Consider the following 27,073-nt stretch of genomic DNA (forward strand, 5'->3'; position numbering starts at 1 on the left):
AACATACGGAATGTATGGATCGATCTAGGGAAGAAACACTAATCCTGGCTAGAACTAATCCTGGCTAGAACTGATCCTGGCTAGAACTAATCCTGGCTAGAACTGATCCTGGCTAGAGAGAGGAAGGGATTTAATGTTTTAAAAGTAAACTTTATACAGACTTCATTTTACAGCTAGTATGTTTTAATTTTTTTTTAAATTAATTCTATAATGTTAAGTAGTTTAACAATTCAAGTGTAAATAGCTCATTTTTTTTAACCTTTGACATTCCTTGCTCCAAGCTTAGTCTCGGGTTTACTATCCCGCAAAATTTTCCTCGTGTAGCTATGTTCATTTTGTAGTCTCTTGATCAAAGCTTTGCCTTCATCCCGCTGCGGGAACTCTTGTTCCCCAAACATCTCTATCTGCCCGTTGTGTGCATCTCTTTTAGTCCTGTCCCAACCAAGAAGATAATACTGATAAACATGATACACAGTATAAAAAAAAGAACAACCTACACTGCTACACTGACATCATTACAATACTACATCTAATCTATATAGGCACAAAAAGTTAATCGACTAAACATTTATGGTGACAATAACAATAGAAATATCAACAAAAAAGTGAAACATTTAAATGACTTTTTTTTATTAATTGCTCAGCATTATTGTTTAAAAGTAGTCTGTTTGACAAATTGGCTAAACTATAAATTATTGTACAGAAAATCATCTCAACACTTAAAGTAGGCCTAAAATTTTCATAAAAAATATTATCTAGTATGGCTTAAAAAAAATTTCGCCATAAAGTTTATAATTGCTTTTTAATCTTCATATCTAGTACAAAAATGTTTCAGTACGATTGCCAATCAACTAATAAAAAAATTGACATCATTAACCGAGTTTGAACCTAAATTGAAGCTCTACGTTGAATTTTATTATTAAAGCATCAAGATCATATCGCTTTGAATTTCATTAATAAATGTGGGAATATATGCCTGTCCTTTAGTTTTTAAATTACCTGTTCACTCTTCAGCACTATAGTTAAAACTCGCTTTTAAAAAAGATGATATACAAAGTGAATGAATTCGCAAAAAATGCAATATTATTTAAGCATGGGGTCTACCGAAAATTGGAAAACATTGCAAGGGGTCTACGAGATAAAAATAAGTTTGTGACCCACTGATCTACATAATTAATAGTGCTGCCTCTAGTCTAGAACTTACGTTAGATCTTGTACAAAATTGTCACAAGCCAAAATATGGTCTACATCTCCAGTCATAATTAAAAATTCTGGTGTAAGTATTATTTCTGCTTCCCCTTCATGTGATGAGTTAAATCTGTTCACATCTTCCATCACACGTTTGTTAATGAAGTCTTGTTTGACGCCGGCGAAAGGATTTTCTTTCACCTTTAAGAATTCATTTCTCTGAATGTAATCCAATAAATGGGGCATGTTAAAAATGAAACCAAAAAAAAAAAAGGTTATCATATTGTTGTAACTCCGCTGCCGCGCTACACTGATGGTGCGCACCAGAGCACCATTCAAGACAAGTAGTGGAAGACATGTTGATACTAGGAGGTAGGACTGTTGTAGATCCGGCTTAAGTTATGCGAGTCTGAACAGTCCGGGGCTAAGTGCTTGTCCTGTGTGATACTAGTGAACTGCTTGGGAGACCTGGAGCGACACTGGGAAGTGTGTCGGTGGTCTGTTCTAGTATTAAGTAGGATTCTTTCAACTTAAAAGATATTACTCCCTGTGACTTGATAGCTTTGAGAGACCTGGAGTGACACTGGGAAATGTGTCGGTGGTCTGTTCTAGTATTAACTAGGACTCGTAGAACTTAAGACATTACTCCCTGTGACTTGATAGCGGAAGTCCAAGTCTAACTATTTGTGGATAACTTAAAATAAATACATTGTTTATTATTGCCTCCTACCTTTCGTTGAGTTGCCCCCCTTAGAGTTACAACACTATAATATAGTCGATAATATAGATCTACTATGAGTAGGAATGTGAAGAGAGAAATCAATGAAAGAATACCAAATGATGCGAAGTATGAAAGCATGAGAATGTGAGTGAGAGAGTAAAGAAAAACAAATAGAGAGAAAAAGAAAATAAGAGCAAGAAAGAGAATGTGAAAATGAGTGTATAGAGAAGGGAGATACAAATAAGGAGGAATGAGAGGTTGGGTCACATAAAGCGTGACTAAAAGAGAAAGAGAAAGAGTTGAGAGAGATTCAAAGAGTGAGAAAAAGAGAGATCAAGTGAAAGAATGTGTAATAGGGGGAAAAAAAAAAGTGGGTGAGAAGATATGAGATAGAGAGAGGTGGTGAGTATTATATAAGATAAGATAAGAGTGGAGAGACGCCCATAAGGTGATCAATATATTTATATATACCTAGTGAACGCACAAATATGACATTAATTCAAAGCGAGACCGTACGGTTTTAGAAAGAGAGAAAATAACAGTCGATGCCAGGCTTTTTTCTAGAGCATCTACAAAGTTAGAGACTGAGGCCAGACACTTCCGTTTAATATCATTTTTTAAAAGACTACGTGGAAACATTTTTTCCATTGAATTTTAAAATAAAAAATTTTGAGTTCCCAGCTAAAAGTATCAATCACTCCTTGCCAACACCCCTTCCCCTAAATCATTTCTTAAAACAGCTATTTAAATACAACATTCCTTTAAATATTTTTTTATTAAATCCTAAATAAGTCTATAAAGAAAATATAAAGAAAGGGCATTTACACAACATAAAACGACCAAAATAGAATATATAAAACAAAACATTTACCTTCTGAGTGAAAAGATAATAAATAAATGCAAGGACACTAAAACCAACTACATCAAAAATTATTTCCGGAAAGGAACGACCATCAGACTTTGCATTTTCATCTGGGGTAGATTTATTACTCTTTGTAGTCGCCGAAAATAGCAGGAAAAGTAAAAAATAACGTAGCTAATAGAAAGAAAAAAAAGTTGTCAGACAAATATATAGATGAGGATGTTGGATGTACTTCAAGCTGTCAAACAAAAATAAATCTAGATGTTTCATTTACTTAACTAAGCTGTCAATCGAAAACGAAAGTAGATCAAAACGTATTTATAGTGACGCTCAGTTCAATAAATTTTAGTTTCTATCCAACATATGTATAAGCCTATATGTATGTATGTATGTATGTATATATGTGTATATAGAATGTACATTATATGTGTATATGTATATGTATAGTGGCGTAGCTAGCAATGTGTGGGTGGTGCGTGCCGCACGGGGCATCAAGTGGTGAGGGGCATCAAACTGAGGATAAACTTTCTCAGTAAAAAAAACACATTGCATATGTATATACGTATCTCATATGTTAACTACAAATGGAATTATTTGGCTACTTTGTTCATCTCATATGTTAACTACAAATGGAATTATTTGGCTACTTTGTTCATCCCATATGTTAACAACAAATTGAATTATTTGGCTACTTTGTTCATCCCATATGTTAACAACAAATGGAATTATTTGGCTACTTTGTTCATCCCATATGTTAACAACAAATGGAATTATTTGGCTACTTTGTTCATCCCATATGTTAACAACAAATTGAATTATTTGGCTACTTTGTTCATCCCATATGTTAACAACAAATGGAATTATTTGGCTACTTTGTTCATCCCATATGTTAACGAATTGAACTATTTGGCTACTTTGTTCATCTCATTTGTTCTTTCTTCAATGACATGTAGCCTGTAGATCAGGTCGAATCAAATAAAATAGATTTGTTTCAATCTCTCAGGCGACGCACTTTTGCATACCCATTTCCTTCTGGGGCACATGGGACTTGTTGTTACTTCATTGCTCTGTACTGTGCTTTCATTTAGAGCTGAAGCCTCTAGACTATTCTAAACAATACTATGGTCGCTGCTCAAGACCGAAAAGTTCTGTTGGCGCGCATAGTGCTCACTCAGACGGAGAGATTGAAATGGTTGACGGCATGGGAACAAACGACCAAAGGGTAAAAATGCGTAGTGCTACCGGAAAAGAATCTGGGATATCATTTCTTTTTTCTCAAAGCAGAATCCGAAAAAAATGTAACTAATTTCTGGGAAATTTGTGAAATTACTATCCAAGTTAGATCCACTCCTAAGATAACATGTAATCCGAACCAAGCTAGTTCCAGATCGAATATGTAAATATCCCCACAAATGCTAAACGAACTTTTTGTAACGAGCTGACATACGCCCACCCCCTTCTTTTTTTCTGAGCCTCGCGAAAATTACGTGGGGTAACTCTAGTCCGACTTTCAGAAATAAAAGAGTTATCGTTCCATGACCTTTTTCATCGTGGTGTCCTGCATGGTTGGGTCACGAAGATGCATATTGAATGATTACGAGCCAGATATTTCTAGTTGTTTTTTTTTTCAAATGTTAAGGTCACGTTATCTTGGATAATGACGGTGTACTTATTCTTTCATTGTCATCATCTTAATTCCTTGTCTGCTTGAACCATTCATTTAAAGTTTTGACTTATAAAACTATAAGTGCATAAGTTTGAGTTTACCAGATTAGGCCACATTTTAACTTGACAACTGTCAACAAATTCTCTACTGCTCTTCCATTTTTGGGATCCAATTTGCTTCACTGCTTTCAAGGCTATTTCAGTTCCTCTGGAGCTGGTAACGTTAAGAATCAAAAGCAAATATTTTAAAACGTGCTTTTTAAAGTAATGTTATGTTCAAAACTTATTATAAAACTATTGTTCAATTTTAAGATACTAGTTTTGATTGAAACAATGGATTTCAACGAAACCCAGGCAATTATTTACATGACATCGAAATAGAACTATAGCCTCAATGCACAATGGAATCGAGAATCATTCATCACTAACTTAGCTATAAAGTTTCAGCTGCGTTGACATTTTTTTGTTTTGAAAATTAAAAACATTTTTTCGTGTACAATCATTTCATTATAATGTGATGGTATTGCCCTACTTTAGAGAGAGAGAGTGCAATTCAGGATTACTTCTTACAATCATTGCATTATAATGTGATGGTATTGTCCAACTTTAGAGAGAGAGTGTGCAATTCAGGATTACTTCTTACAATCATTGCATTATAATGTGATGTCCAACTTTAGAGAGAGAGAGTGCAATTCAGGATTACTTCTTACAATCATTGCATTATAATGTGATGTCCAACTTTAGAGAGAGTGTGCAATTCAGGATGACTTCTTACAATCATTGCATTATAATGTGATGGTATTGCCCTACTTTAGAGAGAGAGAGCGCAATTCAGGATGACTTCTTACAATCATTGCATTATAATGTGATGGTATTGCCCTACTTTAGAGAGAGAGAGTGCAATTCAGGATTACTTCTTACAATCATTGCATTATAATGTGATGTCCAACTTTAGAGAGAGTGTGCAATTCAGGATGACTTCTTACAATCATTGCATTATAATGTGATGGTATTGTCCAACTTTAGAGAGAGAGAGTGCTATTCAGGATTACTTCTTACAATCATTGCATTATAATGTGATGGTATTGTCCAACTTTAGAGAGAGAGTGTACAATTCAGGATTACTTCTTAATTGTGGCGCTAGCTTTTGGCTTTGACAGTAACACAAGACGTTGACTTTGAAAATGATTCCAAGTACAACTATGAACCATAATAAATGTCGGGTTTGTGGTCGAACAGTCTGTGTACTTGGATGGTTGCAGAGTTATCTCTCTTGTTTCTCTTTCATGTTTGTGTTCACTCAGCCTGACACGGCAGCCTAATATAAAGGGAACTTATTCAGCTTATACCACCACTTCAGTCAAGTACAATTTCTTTCACTTGTTCGAGATACCAAACTCAATAATTTATTTATAACGAATTCTTTAATTATTTTTTTTTAAATTGATTGTTGTGTTGTCAGGTAAAAGAAATAATTTAGCAAAATTTTGTATTGGGTGTGAGGGAAATAACGTGTACAAACATTTTACCAGACAGACAGACAGACAGAGTGATTTGATAGAAGCTTTGTAAAAAAAAAAACTTACTTTCGCTGCACCTTTTCGGTCAGAACCAAATGTTGCATCTTTGCCACTTTCACAACATAACAAGGAAACCATTTTCTATACAGTCTTCTAACAATAAAAGCATTATCTGGGACTTCATCAACCCCTGCATAGACACATACGTCGCCATCTGGAACATGTACAATCTAATATATAAAGCACAAAGTAAGGTGCATATATGTATGTATGTATCATGGGCGTAGCCAAGATTTTTTTCGGTGGGGGGGGGTGTACATAATTAACCTTTATTACATTCTGACACTTCAATATTTCGGAAGATCTTTATTGTACCATAGAATAGGTTCTTCTTAGAGTTTGTGGAAAAACTGTAGACACCCCGCCCTTGACAGCAAGGGGGTTTGGGGTAGCATTGTTAGCTGCCCCCAGCCGCCAGGCACTATTTTGGTATTTAAACCAAACAAAAAAGGAATATTCTGAGGTATCTACAGTGCATTATCCTGCTTTTAAAAAATTTAGTACAAAAACCCAATCTGCTATTCTTACTTAGGACTTTGATCCTCCCGCGCCATTCGGCGCATTGGGCGGTAAGCTGTCTCCACAAAAATCTGTCACTGGCAATGTCTAAAGCCTCTTCTCACCTGGTGTCCACTGCTCTGATGACCATCTGGAGGGTTTTTTAACATAAAGTCCAGAGGGGGGTAAACTCAAAACCCCTTTGGCTATGCTCATATAATTTTGAGTGTGTAATTTGCGTTTTTTTTTATATTGAAGATGTGGTTTTTAGCCTCAAACACCGCTGGAGGTGGGTTTTAAACAAAACAAATCGGGAATACTATCAGTATAGATAATAAAATAATTCCTATCAGCAGTGGCGTAGAATCCATGGCGCGAAGGGGTTCAATGAACACAGGCTCACGACCATTTAGGGGCACACACCCGATGATGTACCAACCATGGGGCCAGGGGCGGATTTACCTCTATGCAACATAAGCTCTAGTTTAGGTCCAAGAAATATTTAGTAGTTACAGTACATACAGTATCTGAACTTACAAGGGGGCCCCATATTAAATAGTTTAAGGCCTTTTCGACATTAAATAAGGCATTGCATTGCAGTTAGGGGCCTCATTGCGCCTGGTCTCATGACTATAATGACCAATTGAGGCCTGCCATACACTGCAATTTTGTAAAAAAAAACAAAAAAAAAACAAACTATATTATATATATATTGTTATGACTTTGCCATGCGCACCGCCATCCAAGATAGTGCAGAAAGAAGGTGCGCACTATCAGTGACCAGACAAGTCGGATGTTTTTTTTGTCGGAAGAGACTAACGATTTCCGCCCCAGTCGAGAGCCAATATGGAGATGTTGTATTCAAGGCAGATGCCCCTTTGTGTTTGTCATGTCTCAGTGTAAATAAACGTCTTTGTCTCGTTGAGTTGCCTCCCTTAAGTTATTACAATATGTTTAGATATTCTTTCAATAAATTTGAAGCAACTTTAAATTTACTGTTATCTCATAACTTCGGAACACTAAGGCTGACTACGCCATGTTTCTTTTTTTTTTTTTTTTTAAAGTCTAGTCCAGCCATGGTCAAGTCAAATTTACATTTATTTATGTTTTAATTTGAGAAATTATAATGGTCAAACTAGTTTTCCCCGTCTGGCCATCGAACAAGTAATTCTTTTCTCAGCGATATACATCAACTTTTACATTTCTAGGAAAATTATTAGAGCCGTTTTTGTGATCAGCAGTCCAGGTTCATGGAACCAGGCTCATCAATCAAGGTTCCTAGATGCAGGTTCTATGAAGGAGTGACTTGAATAGAGGTATTACATCATTTTACTTACAAATATCTTTTTAAAAATACATTTTAAAACGAATCACATTTTAAGAAGAGCGTTTTTTGTTTTCACTCTTAATAACGTAAATAAATAAATCTTTACATTCCGAAATTTTGAATGCGATAGTCCTTTATAGAACGCGATAGTTCTTTTAAAACCAACGTTGGATCTATATCTAGAACTAGTTCTTTAGCCAAATACAAATTTATTGCTTTTTTTTTTACTTTGTAAAATTATAACGGTTAAACTAGGGTTTTCTGCGTGTGTCCAACGAGCCGATAATTCTTTTCTCAGCGATATACATCAAATTTCAAGGAAAATCGTTAGAATTGCGTTGTTGTTTTTTAGACGCTTGCCCAGGTTTCACACAGATTCCTCCATGAAGTTCTAACTTGAATAGAGGTTTTGTAAAAATAACAGATAAAAAACCTTAAAAGACTTTTTGTCCTTTTATTTTCAAACGTCGTGCCCAGGACGAGGCAGTTGACTTCTTGCCCAGGATAGGGCAGTTTAACTTCATACCCAGGACGAGGTACTTTAACGTCTTACCCAGGACGAAGCAGTTTTAAGAATTACTTAGAGAGAGGCAGTTGACTTCTTGCCCAGGATAGGGCAGTTTAACTTCATACCCAGGACGAGGTACTTTAACGTCTTACCCAGGACGAAGCAGTTTTAAGAATTACTTAGAGAGAGGCAGTTGACTTCTTGCCCAGGATAGGGCAGTTTAACTTCATACCCAGGACGAGGCAGTTTACTTCTTACCCAGGATAGGGCAGTTTAACGTCATACCCAGGACGAGGTACTTTAACGTCTTACCCAGGACGAAGCAGTTTTAAGAATTACTTAGAGAGAGGCAGTTGACTTCTTGCCCAGGATAGGGCAGTTTAACTTCATACCCAGGACGAGGCAGTTTACTTCTTACCCAGGATAGGGCAGTTTAACGTCATACCCAGGACGAGGTACTTTAACGTCTTACCCAGGATAGGGCAGTTTAACGTCATACCCAGGACGAGGTACTTTAACGTCTTACCCAGGACGAAGCAGTTTTAAGAATTACTTAGAGAGAGGCAGTTGACTTCTTGCCCAGGATAGGGCAGTTTAACGTCATACCCAGGACGAGGTACTTTAACGTCTTACCCAGGATAAGGCAGTTTAACGTCATACCCAGGACGAAGCAGTTTTAAGAATTACTTAGAGAGAGGCAGTTGACGTCTTGCCCAGGATAGGGCAGTTTAACTTCATACCCAGGACGAGGCAGTTTACTTCTTACCCAGGACGAAGCAGTTTTAAGAATTACTTAGAGAGAGGCAGTTGACTTCTTGCCCAGGATAGGGCAGTTTAACTTCATACTCAGGACGAGGCAGTTTACTTCTTGCCCAGGATAGGGCAGTTTAACGTCATACCCAGGACGAGGCAGTTGACTTCTTGCCCAGGATAGGGCAGTTTAACTTCATACCCAGGACGAGGTACTTTAACGTCTTACCCAGGACGAAGCAGTTTTAAGATTTACTTAGAGAGAGTTGAATGGAATTCTTATAGTACTATGCTCCTACGTCTAAGAAAGCAAACCCACGGAACTTTCCTTGAAAAATGTTCTCAATTTCAAAATTAATGTAAAAATAGGTGACTTAAAAATAGACGTGAAAAAATCGCATTTATTCGTATTTTGACCCCTGGTAACAGCAGTATAACATCCGGAGAATAGGGAAAATATGTATCCATCTGTAATCGTAAGTGTATCAGTAGGCCTATAGATAACATAATAAAATTTAATAAATATTATCATATTGTTCAATTTTCTATTGTTTATATGTTTAAGATATAGGCCTCTAGGTATTGTGGTAGAATCTATATTGTTATTATAAGCGCAATGAGCCCTGAATAATTTATTCATCTTATCTTATATAATACAGACGTTACTTCAAAAAAGAAGATGATTACGTCCTACGCGTCATGCATTTAGTCATGCATATTAACCAATGATCTAAATTCTGCCAAGTCACTGGTTTTCCTGGCTAGCTCAGGCAACCCATTCCACGCTCTAATAGCACTAGGGAAGAAGGAGCACTTGTACAAATGTGTCCTAGTACTGACTGACTATCATACCATAATTGTCCCACTTACCGTTTACGAAAGAATACGAATATATAACCAATGACTACTTTCCGTGTTCCTATAACAACTAAGCACTTTTCACGATCGACACCGCAGCGGTTAAATTTACCGAAAACGATTTTTTTTTATTCGCGATTTCAACATTTTCAACCAACATTTTTGTTCGCTATCCGACATTTAAAAAAATGACAAGATTATACTTCCTGTCACTTTCAGTGCGTAATTTTCACGATTAGCTCCCTTGTTTGGGGATAGTTGCAAGGCAGCAGTGTTTTAGATTCAGTTTGCCTTTAGCTATCAGTCGGTTGTGTATCAGACTTTAGATCAGAGAGTCACTGCTTCAAATCTCAAATCGCACGTAAATTTTTTTTTTTCATTTTTATGTAATTTTTAATTAGTGATTCTGCACAATTTAATTTTAGTAATTCAATCTACATACAAGATGAAAAGAAATTTATAACCTCGATCCCAAGTTGAAGTTTTAAAAATTGATTTTAAAAAATGGTGTTTGAAAAAGTCGAAGTGCTTTTCAAATATTTCGATAAAAATCTGAAAAGTGGAAGAATACTCATCTATTGTATGTAGGACTATTTTGTAAGACGTTCAAATGTGTGTGGGGGGAATAAGTGGTCATCGAATTCACTGGCAAACAAGGATGTGTTTGGTAGGGGTGGCGTTATAAAGTGGGCTGTGTCATTAGATGTAACAGATACCATATAGTTCGAGTATTCGAGGGGGTCGGGGCGGGTCGAAATAAAGGGAGTGGAGATATAGCTGACCTGGAATTAACAGATCGGAAGTGAGTGTGATTGGGAGGGCGATTTAAGGGGGGCAACTCCAACTAAACTTAATATATATATATAATATATATTTATAGTACGATATACTGACCAAAGGGGATGTTTTTTAAATGCGGTCAATTTTATTGAAAGTGAAAAAAAGGTGGGGGTGGGTGGGTACGGGTATGTGAGCATTTGCAGGTTGTAAGAAGAATGTAAACAAATTAACGAGCGACGCCGGTGGGTAATGCAAGTATGTAGCATGTTTTATGCCTCCTCATGTGGCTGCTGAGACCTATGTGAGCCCGGAATGTTTGGATGCACACTAGGCAGGTTATTCCAGGTCATTGATGTTCCATTGGCTTTGCTTCATTTTTTCCTTGACGCTTTTCTTCTGCCAGCGCTGTTCTCTTCTCTGGCTGTCCCTGAGTCGTTTTCTTAGTGATCGCTTCCCTTTCTTTAATTGACCATACAGAAGTCGTTTATGGATATACATACATAGCTCACCTAAGCATATTCCCCAGTGTGCTGTATCGTTCAACAGAAACTCAAAAAAGTCTCCTTGGTTTATGACGACTAAATGGCGGAGATCCATGTTTCCTCCTTTTGCTCACACTAGTTTTTAACCTGTGAAATAAAAACGAATGTCAGCTTTCTTTAATTAACCCTTAAAACGCTTGTAGTAGTTTAGCCTCTAAACATCAGAATTGTAATTCCATTTTATATTCGCTCATTGTAAAACAGCTCAGCACTTTAAAGGTTAACGGCATCTTTGTTATAACAACTGCACAATTAATTTGTGTTTCTTTTTTCAAATTAAATGTAAATAAAGGGCCAGCCACCCGTGTCTGAAGTGTTGGGATAGTCATACCTTGGTTTAACGATAAGTTAACTCCCTTAGAAACCAGTCAAATCAATTTTTAAGAGATACAAAAAATATGATCATGTAGTTCTAAATCCATATTTGTATACTGATAAAGTCAAATGACAGTAATATGACACAACAAATGTAAAATACTTTAAATAAAAGATGTCGTTTCATCTTTTAGGTATAATATTTTTTTTAATGTATACCGTTTTCGTGAGAAACGCAACATGATCGACTTGAAACTCTTTTATTTTCATTCGCAACTTCGCCATTTTGGAATGTGTCTAATTCTCCTGATCCTCACATGCCCTACATACATCGCTATGTTGACGACTTTTATTTGAAAAAAAGGGGTACGGGACGTTTGGCGCAGCTGCTTTGGCGCGAGAGGTTCCGAAAATAATGTATAAATCACATTTTTAGCGGCCCCCCGTAACGGGAATAGCCGCTATTAGGTCTGTCTGCCCGTCCATTCCTTCGTACTGATCATCCCCATCATCCAACTCCATTTAAGTGAGGGCTTGAGAGGCTCAAGTCCTCTCTTGCAAAAGCCCTTTCAAGGGCCGCTAAAAAAAAAAAAAAGAAAAGCTCGTATTTAATAAAGCGAGAGCACCGTTCAATCGTTGCCAATTCTCTCAATAGTGCAAGGTTTGGCTCCCCTTAGTTTAGTCCTTTTTATATTTAAAATGAAATTAATTAACTATTACTAACTGATTGGGTAATTGGTTATTTTGTTAAATTGATGCATGTGTTGTCATCGACAATGAATCATTGTGCAAAATTTCAAATTGACTCGGGAACGGAAAGTGGAAGAAAAAAGGTGTAAAAGATTCCACCTAGACAGACAGACGGAGAGAGTTAATATAAGCTTTGTAAGAGTTGATCTACCTAAAACCAACCAATCTGATTTCGACCAATTTTTTTCATGCCCCAAATGCAGTTGTAGAGGCACGGTGGTTGAATGGTAAAGCGCTTGACGTACGAATCGAAGGGTTCCTGGTTCGAATCCTGGGCTTTTTCATTTAGGGATCTTTGGGTACCTCTGAGATATTTTCGTATGGAAACTCTGCTCTTTGTATCAAATTGTATGCGATGTCCTAACACAATAGCTAGACACTACATTTAACGGAATCCCTTTTCTATATGAAACAAAATTGTCTATTGTGTCTCCGTATCTATAAATTGATATATGATATACATTTGGTTTGCTTTTGTTGTATGATGTTAAATAACTGAAACGTCCAGATTACCCAGAAGGCTTTGAAAAATTGTGTTAGAGGCGTCGCTAGGGATGGTGTCATCTTATTGCGATTAGTCATTGATGTCACTTCGCAAAATTTCTTTCCGAATTCTAACTACTCAATAAAATCTATCATTAGTTTATTTTTGTTGAAATTTAGTATTAAGAGCTAATTACTTTCACTGTACACATTTGTATAATGAGAGCGGATTTGTTCTATTTCGTTGTTTCTTAGACGTGATCACTTTGTGTAACCCCCTGCTGTGTTTCCCCGTTAGGTCCGCACCCATCGCACCTCCTCCTAGCGACGCTACAGGACTGTTAATAAAAACAGATTTAACCCAAAAAAAAAAAAGTATTGTCGCTTTAATTCTACTACACAGGAGAAAAAAAATTCAAAATTTGAAATGGAAACCTGAACGGCGCAACTTCAAATAGTTTCAAACATTCTTGTACTCTTCTTAGGTAATATGATCTTTAAAAAAAATCTAGGTTATAGCACATTGACACGCGTCAATGACAACCAACAAACCAAACATTTCTCCTGTAATTGTACCTTCAGACTCCAACACATTGTTTGTAAACTGAAGAAATATACCTTGGAGAAAACCAAAATCTTTTTATTCCTAAAAACCATACCATAATAAAAAAAAAATATTTAACCAAAATTCAAGCCCTTACAAATATAATAATAATAATAATACAGCTTGTCTTCGAGTGCGAAGATTAGTGAGGAATGCAGTATTTCCCGTGGATGCACATCCCCAGCTGTGACCTATATATTTTACCACTTCAGGTCAAGCATAACCATTGTCCGCAGGTGGTCGACTAAGATTTTCTTTTCTCCGTCGCCTTATAAATATATCAACATGGTATTTGAGTAGATATTGTGCAATATATAGGCACGCGTTTCTATTGTATGTAGACCCCATAAAATGTATCCTATTTAAAGTTCTTAAAGCAATTATTAGTTGTTTGTTTTTCCAAAATAAAACCCAATCTACCAAAAGAATTGTTTAAAAAACTGCAGAAGTCTTCATTCAAAACTATAAACAAAAAAGTGTACTACTAAATATATTTATCAGTTAGTGTTATCGTTTAGAGTTAGGGTTAATGTTTAGAGTTAGAGAGTTAATGTTTAGAGTTAGGGTTAATGTTTAGAGTTAACGGTTTATTACTAAAAGGTAACTTACTTCTGTGTTGATAAGTCCAATCGTGTCAACCAGTTAAATTGTGTTCCGTATGGAGTTATCCTCAAAGCCGACTATTTTAACTAGCAGCTTATGGAAACTTCGAATATCTAGCCTCTAGTACCGGTAAAACTGTAGCCTGTGCAGCATAAGGGACAAGTTGGATCCATGCATAGTTTGTGAATAAAATCTTTTCTTTTAAAACAAAAAATATTAATCTCGATGAAAATTGTATTTAAACAAATATATAAATACTTATTTTAAAACTAAAAGAAACATTATAACTTTGAAAGATCCAAGCGTGCTAGTCGGAGTGAGCCCGGGAAAGCAGGTCTCTTTACAGTCCAATCAGGTTGAATCACACAGGGATGTACAAATATTTGGCCCTAATAACCGGCTGGCTCGATAAACTGGATTGGACTCTTTAGTATTAAATAATTAATTTTAAAATGCCGAAAATCCAATCAGAAGTACCGACCTGTAGTGTGTCCTCTTGTGCTGTATTCATCAATGCAATCTTTCTAGAGCTCTGTTTAAAGTTCTATCTGATATATCGCCCATATATGTATGTTTCCCTCAACTGTACTACTTTAAGGATGAATGATTCAAACAGGCAAATCATAAAGAAATTTCTTTTTTTTTTAAATAAAGCATATCTAAAGAAAAGAACTCCGCATTTACAACTATATATCTGAATAATGTAGAAGTTAAAGTTTAAGGAGAACTAAAGTGTACAATTTTCTAAGAGGACAAAACTCCACATATTTAGCCGTATATGTGAATACTGACGGATTTATTTCCATTGTCGGTATAAAGAAAAGTAATTACCAGTTATTAATTGATTAATTGTTATTATTATTGATTCACGTATTGTCTACATTTTTTCTTTCTACAACTTGTAATTAGCTTGTGCTTAAACTATTGGGGGAAAACAATGAATGATAGATAAGGTCACAAGGAGAACGTCTCGTTTTAATCGTGAAATATGCTAAGCTGTTACACATACCCAGTAAGTAAGGTCATTTACTTTATCCGCTATTGCTATATGCACAAGTAATTGAATAGGAGAATTGAGTCAATCACAATGTCAATGGCATGATCATGTCAAATATTTAAAAAAAAAAAAAAAATAGTTGTCATGGATAATACGAAACAATTCTATAAGATCACAGAACGTAATGTATCGAAGCTTACTGAGACGCGTCTCAACTTAACGTATTTGTAGTCCTTTTATTTTAGACCTGCCCATGTAGTGTGGTCAGAAGTCTGGACCTGCCGGAGGACCAATTTAGATTTTAGTTTTCCTAATGATTCTCATTGTTTCGCGGGGAAATGCCGGGCAAGACCATCCCGCGAAAATTAACGAATTTCCGCAGAGTAGAGGAAATATATTTCTGCTAGTATTTTATGAGTGGTAGAACTTCTAAAACCCTCACTCATAGCCCGCCCTTTCCATCAAACAGTCATTCTATAATGAGCTTCAGCTGGAACTACATCTGGTATCCTACCAACTCATTTAATAGAGTCATTCCTATGTTGTAATCTAAGGTAAATAAGTGTGACCCGGGTGTAAAGATGAACACTACATATACTGTACGTATGAGATACTTGTTACATGATATATTTTGTCATCTCCAGACCTAGTTTAATTCTTTTTTAAAAACACCAGCTCTCTCCCTTCCCTTTCCATTTTCTTTAGGCAACCCACTGGCCAAAATCACGTGATAGCCGCCTGAGTTCTGTCAATACTTCTCTGCTTATAATCTAGGATCTCTTGTATTGATAACAAACTTGTTCAAGTGTTATCGAAGCATTCAATTTACAAGATAAGTCAGCAATGTCAGCCATGGCGTTAATTCCGAGTTCCGACTAGATAGAAAGAAAAACCTGTCAGAAGTTTTAGTGATTTATTCTTTAAGTGTCCTGGACAATACGAAAAAAAAAAAAAAAAAAAAAAGAAAGAAAGTATAAAGATAAGAAAGCCTTAAGTTGGCCAGGAAGTGATTGGTATTCGCGTGATCAGAAATAAAGTAATAGACTTAGTCTAAACCTCAACTAAACAGGTTTGTTTGTTAATTTTAACAGATATTTTTGTCATGCTAATCCGATTTCTTTTCCTGATAGCATATTAGAAAACTTCATCAGGTCTACTTTTAACATGACTTGTCTGGCTATATTGCATTCAGTAGGTAATGTAGTCTAGTGTTAGTGCTATTATTGTTTAGTATTAATATTCAAATAAACACGCAATATACTTTGATTATATTTAATTAATTTAATCGTAGTAAAAAAAAAAAGTAACATTCATAATATAATAGTAGGCCTATGCCCTATTATTACATTTTTAAAAATCGTAACTGCATTGCAATTAGTAGTTAAATTATTCTATTCATTTTTCTTAAACATTATAAATCATTATTGTCGGATTTACCTATACATTATGAATCCAATGAAGTTGACTCATTTATAAGTCTTAAACACATATATCTACATGTGCATTTACATAGGGGTTCATTTAATGCCGCATTTAGACTTGAAATTGCCTAAGCTATTTGAGATTTGGAACCCTTTATAAGCCAATATAAGCCCAGATTTTATATGCCAGTGCTAATTTCTAAAAATTTCTTGGAGGCCTTATGCTATAGCTAGATGTAAATCCGGCCTTAAGTTCATTTGTCTACATAGTCTAAATGGTTTATTTATCTATTTCCACAGCAACTGTTGAGAAAAAAAAATCAAAAATTAAATTTTTGATATTTTACGTTTGAAAAACCTGGCCAGATACATGTCCATCAAGTTAAAAAAAAAACCACCATACAAACTAAAAGAATCTATTTCCGTGGTGGAGGCTTGCCAGGCATGAGCAAGCTATTTATAGCAGAGTGAAGGGCAGGCCTCTGTCCCATTGGCTCATATTTCTCACGGCTCAGACTAAACTTCGACTGACGGTGCCCCGCTCTGGGGAAGAATAGGAAATCGTATCTCATATTCATTTCGACTGCCCCAGACTTGATCTCCTGGGAAATTCTCGACATGCTTGGCGACATATATGCACTACGCAAAACAGTGGAGTTGGTGTCCAGGGCTTTTGCAAGAGAGGATTCGAACCTCACAAGCCCTCACTTTAATAAAAGTTTGATGAGGATGATTCTATAGTAGAATGAATAATTTCAATAAAAAAGATAAAGATCCACTTGATTCTAATTACTATGTAAAAAAGCGGTCACTAAATCGCACCATTTCTATTTTTCTTTAAAGATTAAACCGAGCATTCCGCATGGAGAAAAGAAATCAGACGTCTGACAGATCAAGTAAAAAATATCACTGGTAAAATGAGAAAATGAAATCTACATAAAAGTAAACATTTAAAAATAAGTTACATATCTACATGACAACTAGATATAAAGCGTTAATACGTTATGTCCCCCTGGGCATTCCTTAACGCCAACAAGTGAAAATGATTTCTATGAACGTGACCAATACTAAAAGAAATGGAAGGCCTTCTGAAATGTGTAACAGTTTGGACGATTACTTTGATCAAATTAACCATTCTAAGAACCACGGCAGAAACATACACGAAACACTTTCTGGTGTGAGCTCTGATCATAGTCATAAATCAAATCAAGCGCTGAGAATTCCAAGAAAATCTAGGTCAGCTTGCCAGCAAACTTTAGTAGCAGCACTGGGGCATCCCAGAACAATCGTATCTGCTAGCCACCAGACACCATCGAATCAAGCACTTGAAAAAACTCCCAAAGAAGTCGTCTGTCGCTACAGACGGCCATACACTAAACAAGAGCTAGCTCGTGCCTTGCCTCGAAGAAGTTTTTTCAGCTGCCACGAGAACGCACTGCGGGAGGCCAAATTAACCCGCAAATTAACAGAGAAGCTGAATCGTAACAGGGGGGAACCAGCACCCATTAGTCGTGGTAGGCCTACTATAAAGCCACTTAATTCAACTTTACATATGCTTGATTCTGACCGTATAAACACCAACTTAAAAGAATGTCTAGACACTAGTAACGGTGTTGATTTTTTTAAAGGGACGCAGCCAACGATTGACAATATTGAGCCTCTGTTTAAATATCTTGAGTACGTCAAGGCAAACCAAGAAGAGTTCCTACGCTATTTGCAAGCCAAGAAACTTGTAGCAGACGACACTCAAAGCTCAATTATTAAATTAGGCCACGCTTTTGAATTGCGCCACCATGGTGGACAAATTCAAAGGTCTTTCGACGACTTAGATGTAGTTGTTATGGCAGCCAAGATTTTAAATCACAGAACAAGTCTGAGAGCTAGTCGTACGGACAATATGTGGCGATCAGGATTACTTCCTGATAATTCTCAAAGCTTTGTAGAAAAAATATCACGAGATGAAAGCACGCCCAAGACAGAGCTCGAGAAACGATTGCTGAGGGCTGAAGAATGGGCAACTACTGTGTCCACGTATGCCCTAAACAGGATTAAACAGCAGGTTCTAAAAGATCTAGGATATGGTGACCATGACCTAGAGATGTGGTGGCAGCCTCTTCAAACGTGTCAGTATTTGAGGACTGGACCTTCGTCATAAACTCAGTTCGCTCTCATTTGGAAACAAGATGTGCATAAATATCATCGACCACTATGCATGGTACTAATTGGATTGTATTCATTTATCTGTGAGAGCAACCCATCCACAAGGGCCACCCACGAGTTTGTGAGTGATGCAAACTCCCTTTATTATCTTGTCTTATATTTATAATTACTCAACATAAATGACGGACGAAAATAAGATCGTGATAAAATTTTATTGCTGCACAAATTTCCTTCCATAAATATGTCAGTATTTCAAGAGTTTATTGATTCGTAGACTGTTACTGGAGGCCATATAGTGACTTGAGCCTGGATTCGATACCTGGTCTTCTTAAAACCACTTCTTGGTTGTTGTTTTTTTGTTTATCTATGGCCGTGTGTAACTTGGAGGGATGGGGAAGTGGAGGAGACCTACAATGTTGACTTTTACATTTTCTACTCTAGGTGGAACAAATCTCAATGGACAGAAAAGCTAAACCAGTCTTTGTAGCACCAGATGCCGTCGCTTGTAACGAAATTCTATTTAATTTTGACCTGTGCTCTTGTGATTCTGCTAAATATCCCACACCTTTCTGGTGTTAATTGACGTAATTCAGTCTAGTTTGAGGCGGTAATTTCTCTTCCATTCCTCAAGATGGTCCTGTGTCACTGAGACCTATACAATGGTCAAGATGATCCTGTGTCACTGAGACCTATACAATGGTCAAGATGGTTCTGTGTCACAGAGACCTATACAATGGTCAAGATGGTTCTGTGTCACAGAGACCTATAAAATAAGATGTTCCTGTGTCACAGAGACCTATAACATGTCACAAAGTGTCACAATAAAATAATGAAGAGGGTCCAGTGACGTCCAGAGTATCCCATAATTAATAAAATGTTGCCATTAGCCATGTTGCTAATTTTTCATAATTGCTTAGAAAATGAGCATATTCTTTACAAATTGGCCATAAATCTTTATTTAGTCAAGGCTCCTTTCACCATAATACTAATTTCTTAACCTACACCTCAGTTCTATGGGCTAGATACTCTTGAGACTCCCCTATGTCCTAGATGCTGTTCAGCATGGGCGTAGCCAGGATTTTTTTTTCGGGAGGGATCCCCCCCCCCCGCAAAAAAAATAATATATATGTATATATATGAGTGTGTGTTAATAAATCTTCATTACATTCTGACCCTTCATTCTTTCGGAAGAAGTTTATTGTAGACTCCCCGCCTTTGCCAGAAAGGATGTCTGGGGAAGCGCTGTGAGCAAAGCACTATTTCCGGTATTGAAAGCCAACAAAATGCATTATCCTGCTATTAAAAAGTTTTATTTCAAAAACCTAATCTGCTATTCTTGCTTACTTAGATCCTCCCGCGCCGTTCGGCGCATTGGGCGGCAAGCTGCTTCCACATAAATCTGTCACTGGCAATGTCTGAAGCCTCTTCCCATCTGCTCTGAGGACAGATCCCCTGTTTCCAATATCTAAAGAGATATATATCCTATTTCTATATCTATATAATAAGTGAACATAAATAAAAACAATATTTGCTGTATGGCATCAATCGAATTTATTTGATTTTTTTTTTGTTCAGTAAAAACAAAATGATTCTTTCTATACATGACACATCATTGAAATCAATACAACTGTAGTAGAGTTACCTTGTCATATGAAAAGACACAAAATGAATCACAAACATCCATGGTCATAAAAAAGGAGCAAATGACATCATCAAAATGTTACCAGCTCAAGTAGATGACATCATCAAAATGTTACCAGCTCAAGTAAATGACATCATCAAAATGTTACCAGCTCAAATAAATGACATCATCAAAATGTTGCCATCTAAATGACATCATCAAAATGTTACCAGCTCAAGTAAATGACATCATCAAAATGTTGCCATCTAAATGTCATCAAAATGTCACCAGCTCAGATAAATAATATTTACTTTACAATAACCAGAAGACAAAAAAAAATGTGTCTGACTGTCAATGGTAATACATTGACTAAATGCAATTGAGATATAAATAAATAAATAAATAAATTTGATCAATGATTGCTTTGGAGTCTAGAAATTTATGTATATTTTTTGAACAGTTCATTAATCATTCTAACTTTGATATTTGTACTTTAAAAATTTTACCAAAAAAAAAAATTCATTAAAAAAATGTAAATATTTCTCCTCAAGCTGAAAGACTACATAGATCTGAAGTAATTGTGAAGTAAACTGAAAGACTAAGCTAGGTTACTTGAATGTAGGATAGTAAGGTTGGCTTTGAGTGTCGAAGTAATTCAAGGTCAAAAGATGTATGTAAATGTTTAGACTCTGGACTTAAAGAAAAGGTAATAAGTATGTAAAAAAACAAAAAGTAAAAAAATATAAATTTAGTGATAAAATTGTACAATTGCATTTAGTATCAAAATATGTAAGTGATCAACTTTGGACATAATTACTACACGCAAAATATAGGTATATTTATTTACACATATAATATTATCCAGCAGTAGAATAAATGCGGTGAAAATTCTTTAAATACAATTTTAATAACAAATTTACTACATCAGGTTAAGTTTTTTACTAAGCAACAAAAAAAAAATTTGAATTACAGCTCAAGCTAAAAGAAAATTTTGGTGTATATTATATCTTATAAGTTACAGAAGTTCTTTAAAAAAAAATTAATTATTCCAAGTAATAAAAAAGTTATAGTTGCAGGGATTAATTTTTTTCTTGTCATTCTTTGACTGAACAAAAGAAACATCTCAAAAAGAAACATCTCAAACAGAAACTTTGATGTTGGGATACTACAATATGTGCCTGTTTCAAAACATGTAATAAATATTGATGGTCCCTCAAATGCTTCACGAGTACAAACAACTTGCTCTCATAAAAAAAAAAACGGATAAAAAATGTAAACCTCAGCACTTAAATAATTTTACGATACCACAAATATTAAAACTTAGACATTAGAAATTGTCGCGTCATATAATATTGTGATGAAAATCATCGAATATTACACTGCAAGAGAAAAAACATTTAAAATACATAGGAGAAGGATAAAAAAATGATATGAAATTCAGTTTTGTACACGTATGTAAACACGTCACAGTGAAATAGGAGCATAAATATTCTACAGAAGTAGTCTAATGTGGACATTGTGGAGAGAACAAAAGAAAATTATACACATGTTTGAAGAAGTCATACAGAAATGATGTCACAGGGAGAGGTCAAATGTGGAGAACTCTTCAGCCAATATATGAAACAGGAAAAAAGACAAACATAGCATTGAGAAAGCTGAAGCAATGCAAGCATGAAAGACATAATGCGCATTTCAAATCTGAAACTTTCTTGACATGGGAATAGAAATTTAGAACTCTTTCTCCTAACCTGGTGGACCTCAAAGAAATGGACTCTTCTGTTTACTAAGCCTGAGAATCTAGTAGCTCTTAAAGAAACAGTCTTCAAAAACACAAGAATTGTAAAATGTCTATTACTTGTACATAGCCTGTAAACAAAAAACTAACAGTGATAACTAGATTACATTGTTTTGAAGACACTGATTTGATTTGCCACTATTCCCTCTGAAACTTTTGTTGATTAGGCTTAAGCTAATATGATTTTTAAAATTGCTTTTCACATCTTTCAAAATGGTCCGTTCTCTAGGGTCCAATCACATTAGTGGACATGTGGGGCAGGGAGATTCCATGTTGCCTCTAGGTGCTTAGTAAACACAACTCATAGTCTGGATTCAAACTTGAGCCCCTGGATAGGTAACTAAGCAGTTTTAGCCCCACAACCGACAACCTAAGATAAAACATTGCTAGGAAATAATATTTATATAGCACTTATTGAAGATTTCAATGTTGTGTTTTTTTTTATACATAGCACAGATTCTAAACACCAACGCCAAATAAAATTAAATAAAAAGATTAGCACATTCGAATCATAAACTCAGGAGAGAACAGAAAACTTTGTCTAAAATGTCCCAGGAAAAAAACAGATTATTCTGAACCCTCAAGAACATGATATGTAGTTAAAACAAACAGTACAACAAATAATGACATAGTCTAATATCAAATAAATTAATTGGAAAACTTATACAAACATTACAACTGTACAACAATAATAATCAATTTATTCAGTTCCACCTTTACCAAAAAATGTGTTGACTTGTTATAATTTGAAAAAGAAAAAATGGTTTTTGTATGCAGCCATTTTGTTTTTTTTAATAACAAACACAATTAATGCCACAATGCTAAAAAGTTTTGGAAAACAATGCAGTAACAATTTATATAAAATAAACTGTTGACATTGAATATTTTCTAGTGACTTGGCAACAAGGACATCCATGACATATGGCATGTTGTAGCTTTCTGTTTGACAACTTCATACTATACTTTAACATTCAGTTGTTTTTTTTGACAAACACATTTTGTCTAATCAATCTTAAAATAATAAGTTTCTATTCTTTCTTGTTGCAAATTATCTTCACAGCCTGGGCTCTAATTGTCAAGCAATGAGGCTTGACAACTCATAAATATTTTAACACCAAAAAAAAAATTTTTTTTGCTATAAAAAATAAAATTGGGCTTCGGAAATACCAAACATTTGTAACTCTCATGTTCATTAAATTTTAGACATGGTATGCATGAATATATATATATACATAATTAACATTTTTGAAATCAAAACATTATTAAGAATATAGAAAAGATATCAATATTAACACATGAGACAGTCTGTAGCAGTAATAATGCAAGTGTAATGAAAAAAAGTATCACAAATATTGATTCTTCTTTATTTACAAATGACCAGTGTGTGATATTTTAGTTAAAGTTATAAACTGCGCCAAAAATTAAATGTACATAAAAAAAAAAACGACTGTGGTTTTAAAGTGTACAAAATTTGATGAAGTAAATACAATTTGTAAAATGTTTGTTTCATGATGGTGAATGACGACTTTTTGACTTTTCCCCAGAAATTTTTGTAAACATTTAAAGTATCAAAAGTTAACAGTAGACCTTTCTCGTAGATGTGTATGCAATCTGTACAATGCGAGGAATTAGTAGTAAAATATAAAAGAAATGAAGTTTCAGAAGAGAAATTGAATGCTGGGAAGAACAAAGCCAGGAAGTGAAAGAGAAATATACGATGGAGCAGAAAGTGAAATAGCGAGAGCCCATGTTGTCAAGAATCAAACAAAATTATTCTACGCTGCTGAAATGTACTACATTGTCCAGACCTGTTTTTAAAAATTCATTAGTCCTTACTTTTGTTATTTTATCAACTGATTAAAGATGTGCAGTATTGCACATTATAAGAAGATGATTTGGATATAGTGATAACCATTTGTTGATTTAAGTTGATCATAGTTCAAAATAATCATAAGATAATTGCTTTTTTTTTTTTTTTGGCTAATAGACAAATCAAATATGTAGTGCATTTTAATTTAAAATAGGATGACAGGAAATATGAACTTTGGTGAATTAAAAAAAAATATTTACATAGTATAATTAATATTAAAAAAAAAAATTCATTCCGTTAGAATTTTTAAAAATATTTTTTTTTAATTGATTTAATCAGTAAAAAAAATATTAATGTGAAATTTAACATTCATTTACATATATTTAACTAGAAAAACAAACTGAAGTCCAAGTTAGGTCAATGTTACAAATGTGCTGTAAGTCCAATATGTCTTGTCATTTTGTTTTCATAATATTGGAGACTGTAGTTTAAAAAATAGTGAAATTCATTCTACACCTTGAGCATATGATTGGGAACATTGATTGATGCAATGTACAAATATTGGTCTTTTTTTTCCCTACTATTTTAAATGCTTTTTAAAGGATGTAACTTCTGCCTAAAACAATGTTGGATTTGTGTGAATTCATTAAAGTGTATTCAAAATGTGACAATGATATAGTTAGTATATGGAAGTGGATTGAGCAGGACTGACTGTGAACAACAAAGGTAGGAATAGAATTTTGATTTTTTAATATCAAATTTTTTGTTTCGGTTTGTTGTTTGGAATGCTTGATGGTAGAAAACTTTTTGTAAGGAATATGTTGATTTTAGAGAGAGAAAAATAGTTTATCTATAACCTCATGACACCAAAACTAAACTATATATACAGGTCTAAGTGTTTCTCAAAACTTTGACCTGTGGAGCCCCCTAATTTGAGAAATACTGCTGTGGGCTATGGCTAATAAAACACTAGAACACAAAAGTTGAACTAAACTTATAATGTCAGCTGCGTGACTGTATAGAATCATTCCTAGCAGGGTTGATATGTTTGTGATACACTGCCAACCTCTTCATCCAACCAAACTAACTTTCAATATACAGTCAAACCTTATTATATCCAACACAGCTAAATGAAAATGTAGAAATCTATGTCATATTGAACATTTCTCTGCTCAGCTCTGGACTATGACAATCAATTTTCTTTGGTTTTTTCAAACAAAATGAGGCAATCTGGTTCAACTCCATATAATGAGGTTTGACTCTACATAAATTAACTACTTCGGTCATAGGACAATGACATTGCAAACATTGGAGTATTTGCAGCAGGAGAAAGTCTATTCTCTTATTGCAGACGGTAAGTGCGATGAGTTGAGTCTAAGCATGAAGCTGATTCAGTATGAATGTACTAGCATTACTACAGGAATGTTCTTAAGGTCTTTGAGATAGCTCTTCAGCCTTATTATATACTATTGTAACCAATAGGTCAATTGTATTCAAGGCTATTAAGTCAGTATCTTTCAAACTTCACTTTGACATCACAACGGATCGTTGCTCATTTGCATTTGGAGCAGAAACTCATTTCACACGAGAACATTTAAAACTTTATCCGGTGTATTTCATAATTCACAAGATAATCATGGGCCTGTTTATTCTTACATTTACTGTGGGCATGCAGAATCATGAATTCACAGCAGGCCTGTAGCTTCCTTTTGAGCCATCGCTGAAGTCCATTTCAGTGTAGTCGTTGCTGCTTCTATTTTTGTTTACAATGTCTGGAGCTTTGACAGGGGTGAACTTTACTGGCCAGTACATTTTGTTCTCATTTTGCAAGAGATTTCTTTGATTCTCAACATTTTGATCATTGGGTCGGCTGCGATACTGTCTAGATTTCAGAATCAAAATTCTTACGAGAACCCCAATGACAATAATTAGTCCTAAAGCTAGGGCTAGCATAGAAAACCCAAAAGCTGTAGCGTTAAAAGTAGATTTCTCCTCACCATGCTCTGTGAAAAAAAAAAAAACCAATAAGATATTTGTTTCATTCATTTACATTTTGAAATTTTTATGTTTTGTAGTATGGGTGAAATATTTACATACTATTCAAAAACTGAAATAAAGCTTTTCAGTGAGAATGACTTAAATATATTGTAATATATCTACTTTTAATTTAAAAAAATGTATAAACAACATTTGAATTTTAAGCTCACCAGAAGTATCAGAATGTGTGTACACTTGCTGTTCATAGGTACTGTTGTGAACAGTAGCTTCAGGTTTTGGTCCATCTGTTGAGAGTTGTATTAATTATGTTCAATTGAAGTATAAGTGTTCAATATAAAAATTAATTATAAAATTATTTATTTTCTTCTTTGTAATTCAGAGTTATATTTTTTATTGAGTTAAAGAGAAATGTTAAAAAAAAAATGCCACAGAATGTTTACATTTTTAAATTTCAATATTTGTTTTATAGTTTTTTTTTAAAATAAAAATAATTACCATAACATTCAAGGCAACACTGGTCGGACATTTTGATAACACCAAATGTGCAATCCAAACTAGGGCAAGACATGGGAAAGCACTCCTTCTTTCCATGTACACATACACATTGAGTGCAGTTATCTCCCTGCCATTTTTCTCCAGAGTCATAGGTGACATTGTTGTAAACACAGAATTGTGCTTTTGCTGCTTCTGTAGAAACAATATCAATGGAAATTAACAAAAGGAAAGAAACAATTTCAATGGAAATTAACAAAAGGAAAGAATTTCAATGGAAATTAACATAAGGAAAGAATTTCAATGGAAATTAGTAAAAGGAAAGAAACAATTTCAATGGAAATTAGTAAAAGGAAAGAAACAATTTCAATGGAAATTAACAAAAGGAAAGAAACAATTTCAATGGAAATTAACAAAAGGAAAGAAACAATTTCAATGGAAATTAACAAAAGGAAAGAATTTCAATGGAAATTAACATAAGGAAAGAATTTCAATGGAAATTAGTAAAAGGAAAGAAACAATTTCAATGGAAATTAGTAAAAGGAAAGAAACAATTTCAATGGAAATTAACAAAAGGAAAGAAACAATTTCAATGGAAATTAACAAAAGGAAAGAAACAATTTCAATGGAAATTAACAAAAGGAAAGAATTTCAATGGAAATTAACATAAGGAAAGAATTTCAATGGAAATTAGTAAAAGGAAAGAAACAATTTCAATGGAAATTAGTAAAAGGAAAGAAACAAT

The 27,073-nt window shown here is 34.7% G+C and overlaps 3 protein-coding genes and 1 long non-coding RNA gene across 5 annotated transcripts in view; 2 read left to right on the forward strand and 2 right to left on the reverse strand.

Moving 5' to 3' along the window:
• The window catches only part of LOC106055780 (protein mono-ADP-ribosyltransferase PARP14-like), a 31,555-nt gene extending 17,172 nt beyond the window's left edge, over positions 1–14,383 (reverse strand). Inside the window, exons 1-7 of one of the 2 annotated variants that reach the window (XM_056022455.1) lie at positions 14,041–14,383; positions 11,247–11,366; positions 6,023–6,170; positions 4,539–4,650; positions 2,781–2,945; positions 1,205–1,407; positions 260–432 (exon numbers count right to left, since the gene is read on the reverse strand). In XM_056022455.1, coding sequence (XP_055878430.1) covers positions 260–432; positions 1,205–1,407; positions 2,781–2,945; positions 4,539–4,650; positions 6,023–6,170; positions 11,247–11,334 — 889 coding nt within the window. In that variant the 5' untranslated portion in view covers positions 11,335–11,366; positions 14,041–14,383. Of the gene's footprint in view, positions 1–259; positions 433–1,204; positions 1,408–2,780; positions 2,946–4,538; positions 4,651–6,022; positions 6,171–9,969; positions 10,110–11,246; positions 11,367–14,040 lie in introns of those variants that run through there. The other variant, XM_056022456.1, reaches the window with a different exon arrangement.
• Positions 8,253–8,652, forward strand: LOC129924941 (uncharacterized). The gene is made up of 3 exons (XR_008776804.1): positions 8,253–8,377; positions 8,432–8,484; positions 8,539–8,652. It is a non-coding gene; the product is annotated as an uncharacterized LOC129924941 (long non-coding RNA).
• A 1,637-nt stretch (positions 14,384–16,020) lies between the features above and the next one.
• Positions 16,021–21,530, forward strand: LOC106052002 (uncharacterized). The gene is made up of 2 exons (XM_056022460.1): positions 16,021–16,100; positions 16,753–21,530. Exon 2 carries the CDS (start codon positions 17,495–17,497, stop codon positions 18,605–18,607), a length of 1,113 nt encoding a protein of 370 aa, XP_055878435.1. The 5' UTR covers positions 16,021–16,100; positions 16,753–17,494; the 3' UTR covers positions 18,608–21,530.
• LOC106051993 (cysteine-rich motor neuron 1 protein-like) overlaps positions 20,140–27,073 on the reverse strand; it is a 116,498-nt gene continuing 109,564 nt past the window's right edge. Inside the window, exons 12-14 of the mRNA XM_056022459.1 lie at positions 26,332–26,523; positions 26,046–26,120; positions 20,140–25,841 (exon numbers count right to left, since the gene is read on the reverse strand). Of these exons, the coding sequence (XP_055878434.1) occupies positions 25,516–25,841; positions 26,046–26,120; positions 26,332–26,523 (593 nt within the window). The 3' untranslated portion in view covers positions 20,140–25,515. The remainder of the gene's footprint in view (positions 25,842–26,045; positions 26,121–26,331; positions 26,524–27,073) is intronic.

Source organism: Biomphalaria glabrata, chromosome 3, assembly GCF_947242115.1.
Source record: "Biomphalaria glabrata chromosome 3, xgBioGlab47.1, whole genome shotgun sequence".
Classification (NCBI taxonomy): Eukaryota; Metazoa; Mollusca; class Gastropoda; family Planorbidae; genus Biomphalaria; species Biomphalaria glabrata.

What these genes read in the sequence shown, in the direction of transcription:
- LOC106052002 (XM_056022460.1), top strand. Translation starts at nt 17,495, where the DNA reads ATGATTTCTATGAACGTGACCAATACTAAAAGAAATGGAAGGCCTTCT.